At 41.4% G+C, this 14,880-nt stretch overlaps 1 protein-coding gene across 29 annotated transcripts in view; it reads left to right on the plus strand.

Moving 5' to 3' along the window:
* The window catches only part of LOC118381495 (protocadherin gamma-C5-like), a 121,079-nt gene that overhangs the window by 35,339 nt on the left and 70,860 nt on the right, over nt 1–14,880 (plus strand). For 3 of the 29 annotated variants that reach the window (XM_052457283.1, XM_052457300.1, XM_052457313.1), the window contains exon 1: nt 8,479–11,056. The exons of 18 other annotated variants lie outside the window; for them this stretch is intronic. In XM_052457283.1, the coding sequence (XP_052313243.1) occupies nt 8,651–11,056 (2,406 nt within the window). In that variant the 5' untranslated portion in view covers nt 8,479–8,650. Of the gene's footprint in view, nt 1–242; nt 2,793–4,838; nt 7,378–8,478; nt 11,057–12,195; nt 14,732–14,880 lie in introns of those variants that run through there. 8 more of the 29 variants (XM_052457277.1, XM_052457296.1, XM_052457309.1 and 5 more) reach the window with 6 other exon arrangements.

Below are 14,880 nucleotides of genomic sequence, written 5' to 3' on the forward strand. Positions count from 1 at the left end.
TTCTGTTTTCACAAACGTGAATTTAGAAAGGTATTTTTTGACATGATTACATCATTTGATGACATAATTTACCCAATCATGTTTTTGTTTTCGGGTGAGTGGCAGCCTTTCCTTCATACAGTTGGTTGTGGACTTCAACATACGTTCCTGCAGTTTTTGTGAAGCTACACGGAGTGTCGCTATTCACCAGCAATAACTTGTAAGTCTTTCTCTCCACCCATTTGTGTCATTTACAGGGAGGAGACCTCATATATTCAGTGTAAGGAAAGTCGCTTGCTTAACATTTTATTGACTAGTGGATTTCGCTTTCAGTCGTTATGAACGTTCGTTTGGTTGGATAGCGCTATAATTTACCACACCATTGCATCGGGAATACGTTTTATTAGCTGAAAATGGAATGCAAAGGATTCTCTGACATGATGTTCTGCCTGACTTGGTTTATTTTCCTACTGCGTACCAGCTATGGAGACGTGACCTATTCTGTTCCGGAGGAGCTGAAACGCGGATCTGTGATCGGAAATATAGCCAAGGATCTGGGGCTGGATGAAAAACGAATCATGCATCGAAAAGCTCGCTTAGATGCTGATGGTAGCAGCAAACGTCATTGTGAAATCGATCTGAATACTGGTGATTTGATCGTTGCTGAAATAATAGACCGGGAACAGCTTTGCGGTAGGAGGATTTCATGCAACCTAAAATATGAGATGGTTCTGGAGAATCCCTTAGAATTACATAACATAATGCTGCAGGTACAAGATATTAATGATAATGCTCCACAATTCCAGGAAGATTTGATAAAGTTGGATATCACAGAGTCCGCAATGAAAGGGGCTCGGTTTGCGGTTAACCAGGCTCATGATGCAGATATAGGACAGAATTCCGTTCAAAGCTACACAATACAAAGGAACGACCATTTTAGTTTGGCGGTTCATACCATTCCCGGTGGGGGGAAGTATGGCGAGTTAGTGTTAGAGACGGAACTAGATCGAGAACGACAACAGGAGGTATCATTATTACTTACTGCCATTGACGGTGGGACTCCACAGAGATCTGGTACTGTAGTTATACACGTTACTGTGTTGGATGCTAACGACAATAAACCAGTGTTTAGCCAGAATGTCTATAAGGTCAGTGTACCTGAAAATTCTCCAATAGGGTCATTAGTGGTTACTGTGACGGCAACAGATGCAGACGAGGGGGCAAATGGAGAGGTGACGTACGGATTTGGCTCCATCTCAGATGAAGTGAATCAATTATTTTCCCTTAATCCCAAAACGGGTGAAATTAACATAGCTGGATTTATGGATTACGAAAAGGAGTCAATATATGAATTAAGTATTCAAGCGAAAGACAATTCAGGGTTGACGTCATTTGTCAACATAGTTGTTGATATTAAAGATGTGAATGACAATGCACCAATAATATTTATCAAATCTCTTAAAAATCCCATCCCTGAGAACGTGTTAGCTGGAACAGAGGTGGGGATCATCAATGTACAGGACAAAGATTCAGAGGGAAATAGACAGGTCCGATGCTCCATTCAACAAAATGTTCCTTTCAAACTAAACCCCTCAATCAAAAACTACTATTCTTTGGTAACAACTAGTGAATTAGACCGAGAGAAAATATCAGATTATAACATAACTATTACTGCCACTGACGAGGGGACTCCACCTTTATCGTCCTCAAAGACTATTCATTTATCTGTATCAGACGTTAATGACAATCCCCCTGCGTTTGAAGAACAATCCTACAGTTCCTATGTGACTGAAAATAACAAGCCTGGCTCCTCTATGTGTTCTGTTACTGCCAGAGACCCAGACTGGAGACAGAACGGCACAGTGGTCTATTCTCTATTGCCTAGTGATGTGAACGGTGTTCCGGCGTCCTCATTTTTATCCATTAATGGAGACACGGGGGTGATCCATGCTGTGAGAACATTTGATTATGAGCAGTTTAGGAGCTTCAAAGTCCACGTTGTAGCCAGAGACAATGGTTCTCCTCCACTCAGCAGTAACGTGACAGTGAATGTCTTCATAACAGATGAGAATGATAACTCTCCCCAGATATTATACCCTGCTCCAGCAGGGAACTCCTTGATGACTGAGATGGTCCCCAAAGCTGCTCTGGCGGGGTCCCTGGTTTCCAAGGTGATAGCTGTGGATGCTGACTCAGGACAGAACTCTTGGCTGTCATATCAGATTGTGAAATCAACTGATCCGGGACTTTTCATGATTGGTCTCCACAGTGGAGACATCCGGGCACTGCGGGACATTTCTGAATCTGACAGTATGAAGCAGAACCTTGTTATATCAGTGAAAGATAACGGACAGCCCTCTCTCTCTACAACCTGTGATGTATATTTACTCATATCAGATAACTTGGCTGAAGTTCCAGAACTGAAAGACATGGCTTATGAGGATAGTTCCAAACTAACTTCCTATTTGATCATTAGTCTGGTCTCTGTCTCCACCTTTTTCCTGACTTTCATTATTCTCATCCTGGCCGTGAGGTTCTGCCGCAGGAGAAAGCCTCAAATTACTTTCGATGGAGCAGTCGCCATTCCCAGCGCGTATTTTCCTCCCAACTATGCAGAGGTGGATGGAGCTGGAACTCTGCGCAGTTCTTACAATTATGACGCATACCTGACAACGGGCTCACGCACCAGTGACTTCAAGTTTGTGAGATCTTACAATGACAGCACCCTGCCTGCTGATCTTACACTGAAGAGGAGTCAAGTTGAGTGGTTGGGAGAAAGTATAATCACTCTTAATGATGCGGGAGAGGCTGAGGTAAGACATGAAGCATGCATGCCTAAATGTAATTTTTTACAATATGGTTTATAATGTTCCAGAATGATGTTGATGCAGTGTCCTGTGACAGATTTGGATAAGGTCATGAAGTCTTACGAAACGAGTGACCGTAGCTATACGTTTTCATCTGAACTTCTATTGCTAGTTTTGGTTGACACGACATTGCTTACACTGAGCTTTTGGCATTAAGCATACAGCTGATGACATTGTTAAGTCGACGACTCAGATGTCAGAGAGTTGCCTTTACACTAGATCTTCTTTACTTTGGGTTTTGAGATCAGTACTTAATGACTACATTCCCTTTTACTTGCATATTGAGATTTTAAGCTTGGCATTAGGCCTACAGGGCTCCCGAGTGGCACAGCGGTCTAAGGCACTGCATCTCAGTGGTAGAGGCGTCAATACAGACCCTGGTTCGATTACAGGCTGTATCACAACAGGCCGTGTTTGGGAGTCCCGTAGAGCGGCGCACAATTGGCCCAGAGTCGTCCGGGTTTGGCTGGGGTAGGCCGCCATTGTAAATAAGAATTTGTTCATAACTGACTTGCCTAGTTAAATAAAAATAAAAACAGCTGGTGACATGGTGAAGTGGAAGACTCAGATGTTGTGGAGTTATATTTACAGTAGATCTTCTCTGTTTTGGATTTTGAGATCGGTACACTATAAAAAAAATATTCTGGGGTGAATTGAAATCTACAAAAAAAAACATACTTAATTTAAAAAAAGAGTTCAAGTAATTTCAGTGATTTGTACATTTAAAAATAATGTATATTTTATTAGGATTACCAAAGAGATAGAACATTTAGTGATCTAATTTTAATACATGTGAGTACATTTTAATAAGAATAATATTTCTCTTAATTGAATCATTTAAGTTCTTGCAACAACTTGCCGGTAATTCAAAAAAATTTATGACAGAAGAAAATGAATCATCAAACAATACTTGCATTTCTACCTCCAGCTACTGCTTGTCAATTGAGCATTGAGATCAGCAATGCCTGTCAAAGTGGTTTAAAATGGCAAATTGTCAAATACATTAAACAATGTTAAACATTACATTTTTTTGAAACACTAATTCTGTCTGTTGTGTTTTACTAAATATGTGTGTGAGATCAACTCATATTTAATCATATTATCAGGAAATACAACACATTTTTATGGCTATTATTAATTCCCTGGACTTACTTTATTTGTGTAAATCCAAACAATTTATTTAAAACATCTACTTAAAAACATAGGAAGTTACATCTACTAATAATATTAAATTAAGTGTCATCTTGTTGACCTAATTTTTAAAGTATATTCAACACTTAATTTGTTACAGTACTAAATAAGTACATTCCTTATTTCTCCATATGTCTTTACCACTTCCTTGGCATGGTTTTTAAGCATGCTGGGAAATCCTTTCACTTAAATAATGTCTACCTAACATTCATCAATATTGTGTAGCCTACTTATTGCGTAGCATGGCTAGACTGTAGCCTTCTTTCTGTGATCTACTCACCTACTTCAGTTGCTAGGCCTACTTAAGTTTCGAGAGAACACGTTTCATCACCTTGATGTGGACGGTGCTCACTGCATTAGCATTTATAAGTGTGATAGGAAGTTGAGTTGTGAATTATGTGATAGTGGACTATTTGTTATTTCAGATAAAGTAGTTCTTATTTGTGTGTGCGTTTTATGTGAGAAGTGAATCAAATTTTTTGACATTGGATGAGTTGTTATGGTGAATTTAACTTTCGTTATTTGATAATCAATTGTCGGCAGCTGATGTAAGTAAGGGGCATATGGGCTTATTTCCTAGAGACTTTCAGTGTGTGCTTGCATTTTTGTTTTACTAAAATAACAAATATTATCATTTGGAAACACTCAGTATAGTGTTATTCTCTTTTTTTATATAGACCTACTTGGGATTGCAGTTATGGAAAAGTACTCCATGTGTCGCTATTCACCAGCTAAAGCCATATCTCCCCAACCATATCCTGCTGTAGGCTGTAAGGAAAGGGGGAGACTCATTTGAATACAGTGTAGGCTAGCGAAAGAACCCATCACTTGGTAGAACATAACACGTATTGACCCAGTCGCTTTTTTCATTTTTTCCAACTGAAAATATATTGTTTGATCACCATACTATTGGAATAAACGTTGGTGTCTGAAAATGGAATGCATGCGATTCTCGTTCTCTGCCTCATTGCTCGGCCTGGCTTTGTTTCTTTTCCTGATGCGCACCAGCAATGGAGACGTGACCTATTCTTTTCCGGAGGAGATGAAACGCGGATCTATGATCGGGAATATAGCCAAGGATCTCGGCCTGGATCCAAAAGGACTGTATGTTCGTAAAGCTCGTCTAGAAATGGATGGTAGCAACACGCTGTATTGTGACATTAACCTGAGCACTGGCGACCTGATTGTTGCTGAGAGAATGGACAGGGAGCAGCTCTGTGGCAGAAGGGTTTCGTGTGTATTAAAATATGAAATGGTGCTCGAGAATCCTTTAGAATTACACCGCGTCGTTCTTCAGATACAAGATATTAATGACAATTCACCACAATTCGCGAACGATCGCATTACGTTTGAGATCAGAGAATCAGCCGTTAAAGGCGCTCGATTTGCGGTCCATCAGGCTCATGATGCAGATATAGGACTGAACGCTGTTCAAAGCTACACACTACAAAGGAACGACCATTTTAGTCTAGCCGTTAATACAATACCTGGTGGGGGAAAGTATGGGGAGTTAACGTTAGATAAAGAGTTAGATCGAGAACAACAGCAGGAGGTGACTTTATTACTTACTGCTGTTGATGGTGGGACTCCGCAGAGATCTGGTACTGTAGTTATACACGTCACTGTGCTGGATGCTAATGATAATGTCCCAGCATTTAGCCAGAACGTCTATAAGGTCAGAATACCTGAAAATGCACCCCTGGGTACTGTTGTAGTGACCGTGAGCGCAACAGACGTGGACGAGGGACAAAATGGCGAAGTGGTGTATATATTTGGTCCCATTTCAGTTGAATTGAATGAATTATTTTCTCTTGACCCTAAAACGGGTGACATTAGTTTATCTGGACAGATGGACTTCGAAAAGGAGTCCGTTTATGAAATTAGCATACAGGCCCAGGATAGCTTGGGGTTGACGTCCTTTGCCAACGTTGTCATCGAGATTACAGATGTAAATGACAATGCCCCGGTAATATCTCTTAAATCTTTGACCAATCCCATCCCTGAGAACGTGTTACCTGGCACAGAGGTGGGCATCATTAATGTACAGGATAAAGACTCGGAGGGAAATAGACAGGTCCGATGCTCCATTCAACAAAATGTTCCGTTCAAACTTAACCCTTCTATTAAAAACTATTATTCTCTGGTCACAACAGTTAAACTAGATCGTGAGATAATATCAGAATATAACATAACTATCACTGCCACTGACGAGGGGACTCCGCCTTTATCCTCCTCAAAGACAATTCATTTATCTGTGTCAGACGTGAATGACAATCCACCAGTGTTTGAAGAACAATCCTACAGCACCTATGTGACTGAAAATAACAAGCCTGGCTCCTCTGTGTGTTCTGTTACTGCCAGAGACCCAGACTGGAGACAGAACGGCACGGTGGTCTATTCTCTATTGCCCAGTGAGATTAATGGTTTTCCGGTGTCCTCATTTTTATCAATTAACGGAGACACAGGGGTGATCCATGCTGTGAGAGCATTTGATTATGAGCAGTTTAGGAGCTTCAAAGTCCACGTTATAGCCAGAGACAATGGTTCTCCTCCACTCAGCAGTAACGTGACAGTGAATGTCTTCATAACAGATGAGAATGATAACTCTCCCCAGATATTATACCCTGCTCCAGCAGGGAACTCCTTGATGACTGAGATGGTCCCCAAAGCTGCTCTGACGGGGTCCCTGGTTTCCAAGGTGATAGCTGTGGATGCTGACTCTGGACAGAACGCGTGGCTTTCATATCACATCGTGAAATCGACTGATCCTGGACTTTTCACCATTGGTCTCCACGGTGGAGAGATCCGGGCACATCGGGACATTTCTGAATCGGACAGTATGAAGCAGAACCTTGTTATATCAGTGAACGATAACGGACAGCCCTCACTCTCTACAACCTGTAATGTATATTTACTCATATCAGATAACTTGGCTGAGGTTCCAGAACTGAAAGACATGGCTTATGAGGATAGTTCCAAACTAACTTCCTATTTGATCATTGGTCTGGTCTCTGTTTCCACCTTTTTCCTTACTTTCATTATTCTCATCCTGGCCGTGAGGTTCTGCCGCAGTAGAAAGCCTAGAATGTTGTTTGATGGAGCAGTCGCCATTCCCAGCGCGTATTTCCCTCCCAACTATGCAGAGGTGGACGGAGCTGGAACTCTGCACAGTTCTTACAATTATGACGCATACCTGACAACGGGCTCACGCACCAGTGACTTCAAGTTTGTCAGATCTTACAATGACAGCACCCTGCCTGCTGATGTTACACTGAAGAGGAGCCCAGATAATGTATTAGAAGGGAGTATCATCACGCTCAACCCTGCAGGAGACTCTGAGGTAACCCATGCCTTTATTTGGCATTTTATGAGGATGGTTTGTCCTACGTGGTTTTGAAACGAAATAATACTTATTTGCTTCTTGGCAATAGCAAACTTCCTAACGTGAAAGGCCCAACGCTATGTTTTAATTGCAGGTTGTATATTAAAGTTAGCGAAACAGCATTAGTATGCTCTTCTAGTGTGAGAGAGTAAGGCGCAACATGAAGTCATCTGAAGGGTATGCAGCTACAGTTCTTGTATTGTTTTTAATGTATTTATAATTTGCTCACGCATTTTGATACCACTTCCACTGAAATATCATCAATTTATAATACTGAATATAATCAAAGTGGCATATTATCCTACAGATATAGGATCTTAATATGTTTGATGCAGCAATGGGAAGTATGAATTCTTATGTGGGTTATAACTAATGGACATTTTTGTAGGTGAAAATCAAGTCTGAAATGTTAAAGTGGAAATTACAAACTTCAAACGCCCTTTTAAGCCTCAAATACACTACACGTTTTACATCCCTGCATTGGTGATTAAATTAAGATCCTACATCTCTACAGCTGTACCCGAGTTTTTCTGCTTCTGCTAAATTTAAGTTGGTCAATTATTTTAATATATTCCATTTCACTGTTCATTCTACAGTAGCATGCAGGACTTAAATGAATAAACTCAAACGCTGAAAATACAAATCACATCGCCTTCTAATTCTGATGAAGCTACGCTTGCACTGTTTCAGCACCACATCGATAGACAGCGCAACTAAGATGCCTGTTTCTCAGTGAAACAGGCAACGCTGCAAGAGCTCTTCTCCACCTATTCGACTTTGAAACAGGTTTCCGCCAATACTTAAATTAACCTAGATTTATTTTGGATGCTATGTTTGAAACTGAAAAATAACATTTACCGGATTGCATGCTACTTCTGCGCATTCACATTCGCACTTTATATGGCAAAAGGCTACCCTGAATGTCGTGGTGGCTTATGGATTTAAGAGGTTAATTTGAATGCAATTGATTGTAGTTTTCATTGACATACTCTAAGTGTCGCTGTTCACTATATATTGGCCGATAGGCACATCTCTCCCCCAGTCCACGCATAGAAAAGGAGGAGATAGAGGCCTACTTTGGTCAGTGTGACAAACCATCGTCTCGATTAGACAGAGGCTTAGTGTGTATCGTCGGCTATTCCACACCTTAAAGGAGCAAATGTTTCATTTTGAGGGCTGAACAATATCTTTACCACGATTTTTTGTTGGACGACTTGTGTCATTTGAGAAGATGGAGTACATCGGATTATCATTGTCTGTTTCGACGTTCCGTCTGGTTTTCCTCGTCTTCATGGTGCGACAGAGCCATGGAGATATGAGCTATTCTATTCCAGAGGAGATGAAACGCGGATCTGTGATCGGGAATATAGCCAAGGACCTCGGTCTGGATGCGAGAAGATTTTCATCTCGCAAGGCTCGTTTGGATATGGATGGTAGTCGTCAAGGTTACTGTGACATTAATGTGAATACCGGAGATTTAATTGTGGCTGAAACAATAGACAGGGAGGAGCTGTGTGGACCGAAGGTTACTTGTTCTTTAAAATACGAGCTTGTGCTGGAAAAACCTCTGGAATTACATCGTATTAATGTGCAAGTCCAAGATATAAATGATAACTCCCCAACATTTTCTAAAACACAAATTAATTTAGAAATCCGTGAGTCTGCGGTGAGAGGAACACGTTTCCTTCTTAGCGAAGCTCATGATGCGGATATAGGACATAATGCAGTTCAAAAATATTCACTCGGAAAAAACGACTATTTTGTTTTAGGTGTTCATACAAACCCAGATGGTGGGAAATATGGTGAGTTAGTTGTAGAGAAGGAATTAGATCGAGAACAACAGCAGGAGGTGAAATTGTTACTTACTGCGGTTGATGGTGGGACTCCACAGAGATCTGGTACTGTAGTTATACACGTCACTGTGTTGGATGCTAACGACAATATTCCAGTGTTTACTCAGAACGTCTATAAGGTCAGCCTACCTGAGAATTCTCCATTGGGTACCGTAGTAAGTACAGTGACTGCTATTGATGCAGACGAGGGACCTAATGGCGATGTGACCTATGAACTCGGTCGTATAAGTAACAAAGCAGGGAAGCTGTTTTTGATTAACAAGACAACCGGAGAAATAAAAGTGATCGGCCCTATTGATTTCGAAGAGGACACATATTATGAAATGAGCGTGCAAGCAAAAGATGGTTTAGGGTCAGCCTCAAATTGTAAAGTTATTATAGAAATCACAGATGTGAATGATAATGCACCAATAATATTGATCAAATCTCTAAGCAATCCCATCCCAGAGGACGTGTTACCTGGTACAGAGGTGGGCATCATTAATGTACAGGATAAAGACTGGGAGGGAAATAAACAAGTCCGCTGCTCCATTCAACAAAATGTTCCTTTCAAACTTAACCCTTCTATTAAAAACTATTATTCTCTGGTCACAACAGCAGAACTAGACCGTGAGATAATATCAGATTATAACATAACTATCACTGCCACTGACGAGGGGTCTCCACCTTTATCCTCTTCAAAGACTATTAATGTGTCTGTGTCAGACGTGAATGACAACCCACCTGTGTTTGAAGAACAATCCTACAGTTCCTATGTGACTGAAAATAACAAGCCTGGTTCCTCTATGTGTTCTGTTACTGCCATAGACCCAGACTGGAGACAGAACGGCACTGTGGTCTATTCTCTATTGCCTAGTGGTGTCAATGGTGTTCCGGTGTCCTCATTTGTATCCATTAATGGAGACACAGGGGTGATCCATGCTGTGAGAGCATTTGATTATGAGCAGTTCAGGAACTTCAAAGTCCACGTTGTAGCCAGAGACAATGGTTCTCCCCCCCTCAGCAGTAACGTGACAGTGAGTGTCTTCATAACAGATGAGAATGATAACTCTCCCCAGATATTATACCCTGCTCCAGCAGGGAACTCCTTGATGACTGAGATGGTCCCCAAAGCTGCTCTGGCGGGGTCCCTGGTTTCCAAGGTGATAGCTGTGGATACTGACTCTGGACAAAACGCATGGCTTTCATATCAGATGATCAAATCATCTGATCCTGGACTTTTCACTATTGGTCTGCACAGTGGAGAGATCAGGGCACAGCGGGACATTGCTGAATCTGACAGTATGAAGCAGAACCTTGTTATATCAGTGAAAGATAACGGACAGCCCTCTCTCTCTACAACCTGTGATGTATATTTACTCATATCAGATAACTTGGCTGAAGTTCCAGAACTGAAAGACATGACTTATGAGGATAGTTCCAAATTAACTTCCTATTTGATCATTGGTCTGGTCTCTGTCTCCACCTTTTTCCTGACTTTCATTATTCTCATTCTGACCGTGAGGTTCTGCCGCAGTAGAAAGCCCAGAATGTTGTTTGATGGACCAGTCGCCATTCCCAGCGCGTATTTCCCTCCCAACTATGCAGAGGTGGATGGGGCTGGAACTCTGCGCAGTTCTTACAATTATGACGCATACCTGACAACGGGCTCACGCACCAGTGACTTCAAGTTTGTCAGATCTTACAATGACAGTACGCTGCCTGCTGATGTTACACTGAGGAAGAGTCAAATTGAGGTTTTGGGAGAAAGTGTATTCACTCCTGACGTCGTGGGGAATACTGAGGTGAGATTAGAATCCTATTTTTAGTATTGATTGACCTTCTATGTTAACACATGTATTGAGATGAACAGAAGTCTGTCAAATGTTTGAATGTGATCACTGTGTTGTTGGCTTATCAGACATTGCGACGTTTTTAAATGCACTGAATTCAGGCGGCGCCACTGGTAATGTGTGAGAATCAACAGGCCACATCCCTTCTAGGTTTTTTTGCGAGGGATTAAACGATCATTTTACTCAAGTGTCTTATGCCAGAGCATGGTGTCATATCTATAGACATATTTGCTGTTTTTCTAATGCAGGTTACACGTTTACAAGATTGAAGTGCTCCGTTTTTTATTCATTTTAAACGCAGAATAGGCTACTGTGTCAACTATTTGAAGTGCTCCGTATGTAATTATATCGGCCTATGCTAGGTCAAATAGCCTCCTGCTATATTACGTGAACATATTTCTGACGTTTATTGGATAGCAATTTGCAGCACTAAATTATTAACCACTTAGGCACAATCTATCATTCAGAAGCAAGTGAGCAAAATGAAATGAAATGTCAATGTTGTTTATGATAACATGATAGGTAGGCTATGTTAGTTAGGCCTATATTTTAACATTTCTAAAATCGCATTAACGAAAAGCAGTTGTCAATTATCAAGCCTTTGGTACTTTATATTTTAAAATGCACTCAAAACAACCGAAATAATACACTAATATAATATATACATTGCATATTATTCAATGACAGAAAAGGTTACCCTCATCTCGGATACTCTATTGCCAAATCCTTAAAGTATGGTCGCTGTTCAGTTCTGAAACATTACCGACGCTATAGCGCACGTATCTTTTGCGCCAACCATGGAGAGTTTAGGCTCAAACCAAAATGGTGTTGACTGATGGAAAACTGGTGATTTGTTCTGTCTGACTTGCAGGCATGGCCAGTTTGGCAACATTTAAGTAGCATATTTTTACAGTAAGATATTGGAAATATCTTGTTCAATTTATATTCAGTAACTTTGTAGTGTTACTGCAGTTTTTGTGAAAATACTCAATGTGTCGCTGTTCACCTTCTCTGGGTGAATGCATGATTGTGTCCCCACCCAGTAGATTAACATATACAGGGAGGAGACTTGTTTCGGCAGTGTGGAAAAAACAAAGCATTGACTAGTTTCAACATATCTTTGCTTGGAGAGAATATTGGAACTTGGACTACATTCTTTTTAATGGAATAACGAATTCTGCTAATCAACATCTTAAGGAAAGGACCGCTCCCACGTTGATGATGATGGATAGAAGATTATCGGTCTCTGCCTTCGTTCTCTCCTCGGTTTTCTTTCTTGTTCTCCCTCGTAACACGTATGGAGACATGGGCTACTCTGCTCCCGAGGAAGCGAAGCGTGGATTTGTCATTGGAAATATAGCCAAAGATCTCGGGCTGGATGCGAAGAGATTCTCTGATCGCAAAGCTCGGTTGGATATGGATGGCATCAGTCAACGTTATTGTGACATCAACCTCGCGGCTGGCAACCTTATTGTGACGGAAAGAATAGATAGAGAGGAGCTGTGTGGTTCGAAGCTTACGTGTGCACTAAAATATGAGCTTGTGCTTGAAACCCCTCTTGAGCTGCATCGTATTACTGTGCAAATTCAAGACGTAAATGACAATTCACCTCGTTTCCCCAAAGAACGCATGAATCTAGAAATAAGGGAATCGGCTGACAAAGGGGAGCGTTTTCCCTTAGACGAAGCTCATGATTCGGACATAGGATTAAACACCGTGCAAAGCTATACGCTCGACAGGAATGAACATTTTGTTTTGGCCGTTCATACAAATAGAGATGGTGGGAAATACAGTGAGTTAGTGTTAGAAAAAGAGCTGGATCGAGAAAAGCAAGAGGAGGTGACGTTGTTACTTACTGCTGTTGATGGTGGGACTCCGCTGAGATCTGGTAGTGTAGTTATACACGTCACTGTGTTGGATGCTAACGATAATAAACCAGTGTTTAGCCAGGACGTTTATAGAGTCAGTCTGACAGAAAATTCCCCTGTAGATTATGTAGTGGTAACTGTCAGCGCCACCGACGCAGATAAGGGTGCAAATGGGGAAGTGACGTATGACTTCAGTAGTATATCTGATAAAGCATCGACGGTGTTTTCCATAGACAAAGGGACTGGTGTAATCAGAGTCGTCGGACCTGTGGACTTTGAGGAGAGGACAGATTATGAAATGCGCGTCCAAGCCAAAGATGGGTCAGGTTTAGCTTCTAACACAAAAGTAATCATAGATATAACCGATATAAATGATAATGCACCAGCGATATTCATTAAATCACTGAGCAATCTCATCCCTGAGAACGTGTTAGCTGGAACAGAGGTGGGCATCATCAATGTACAGGATAAAGATTCAGGGGGAAATAGACAGGTCCGCTGCTCCATTCAACAAAATGTTCCTTTCAAACTAAACCCCTCAATCAAAAACTACTATTCTTTGGTAACAACAAGTGAATTAGACCGAGAGAAAATATCAGCTTATAACATAACTATCACTGCCACTGACGAGGGGACTCCACCTTTATCGTCCTCAAAGACTATTCATTTATCTGTATCAGACGTGAATGACAATCCTCCTGCGTTTGAAGAACAATCATACAGTTCCTATGTGACTGAAAATAACAAGCCTGGCTCCTCTGTGTGTTCTGTTACTGCCAGAGACCCAGACTGGAGACAGAACGGCACAGTGGTCTATTCTCTATTGCCTAGTGATGTGAACGGTGTTCCGGTGTCTTCATTTATATCCATCAACGGAGACACGGGGGTGATCCATACTGTAAAATCATTTGATTATGAGCAGTTTAGGAGCTTCAAAGTCCACGTTGTAGCCAGAGACAATGGTTCTCCTCCACTCAGCAGTAACGTGACAGTGAGTGTCTTCATAACAGATGAGAATGATAACTCTCCCCAGATATTATACCCTGCTCCAGCAGGGAACTCCTTGATGACTGAGATGGTCCCCAAAGCTGCTCTGGCGGGGTCACTGGTTTCCAAGGTGATAGCTGTGGATGCTGACTCTGGACAAAACGCGTGGCTTTCATATCACATCGTGAAATCGACTGATCCGGGACTTTTCACTATTGCTCTCCACAGTGGAGAGATCAGGGCACAGCGAGACATTTCTGAATCTGACAGTATGAAACAGACCCTTGTTATATCAGTGAACGATAACGGACAGCCCTCTCTCTCTACAACCTGTGATGTATATTTACTCATATCAGACAACTTGGCTGAAGTTCCAGAACTGAAAGACATGACTTATGAGGATAGTTCCAAACTAACTTCCTATTTGATCATTGCACTGGTCTCTGTCTCCACCTTTTTCCTGACTTTCATTATTCTCATCCTGGCCGTGAGGTTCTGCCGCAGTAGAAAGCCTAGAATGTTGTTTGATGGAGCAGTCGCCATTCCCAGCACGTATTTCCCTCCCAACTATGCAGAGGTGGATGCAGCTGGAACTCTGCGCAGTTCTTACAATTATGACGCATACCTGACAACGGGCTCACGCACTAGTGATTTCAAGTTTGTGAGATCTTACAATGACAGCACCCTGCCTGCTGATCAGACACTTAAGAGGAGTCAAATCGAGTGTTTGGGAGAAAGTATAATCAATCTAAACAACTTGGGGAATACTGAGGTGAGATTATAAACCTTATTTGGGTATGGATTGACCATTTATTTTATGAAACAACTATATATATATATGTAAAAATATATATATATTTCACCTTTATTTAACCAGGTAGGCCAGTTGAGAACAAGTTCTCATTTACAACTGGGACCTGG

This window comes from Oncorhynchus keta, chromosome 11, assembly GCF_023373465.1.
Source record: "Oncorhynchus keta strain PuntledgeMale-10-30-2019 chromosome 11, Oket_V2, whole genome shotgun sequence".
NCBI lineage: Eukaryota > Metazoa > Chordata > Actinopteri > Salmoniformes > Salmonidae > Oncorhynchus > Oncorhynchus keta.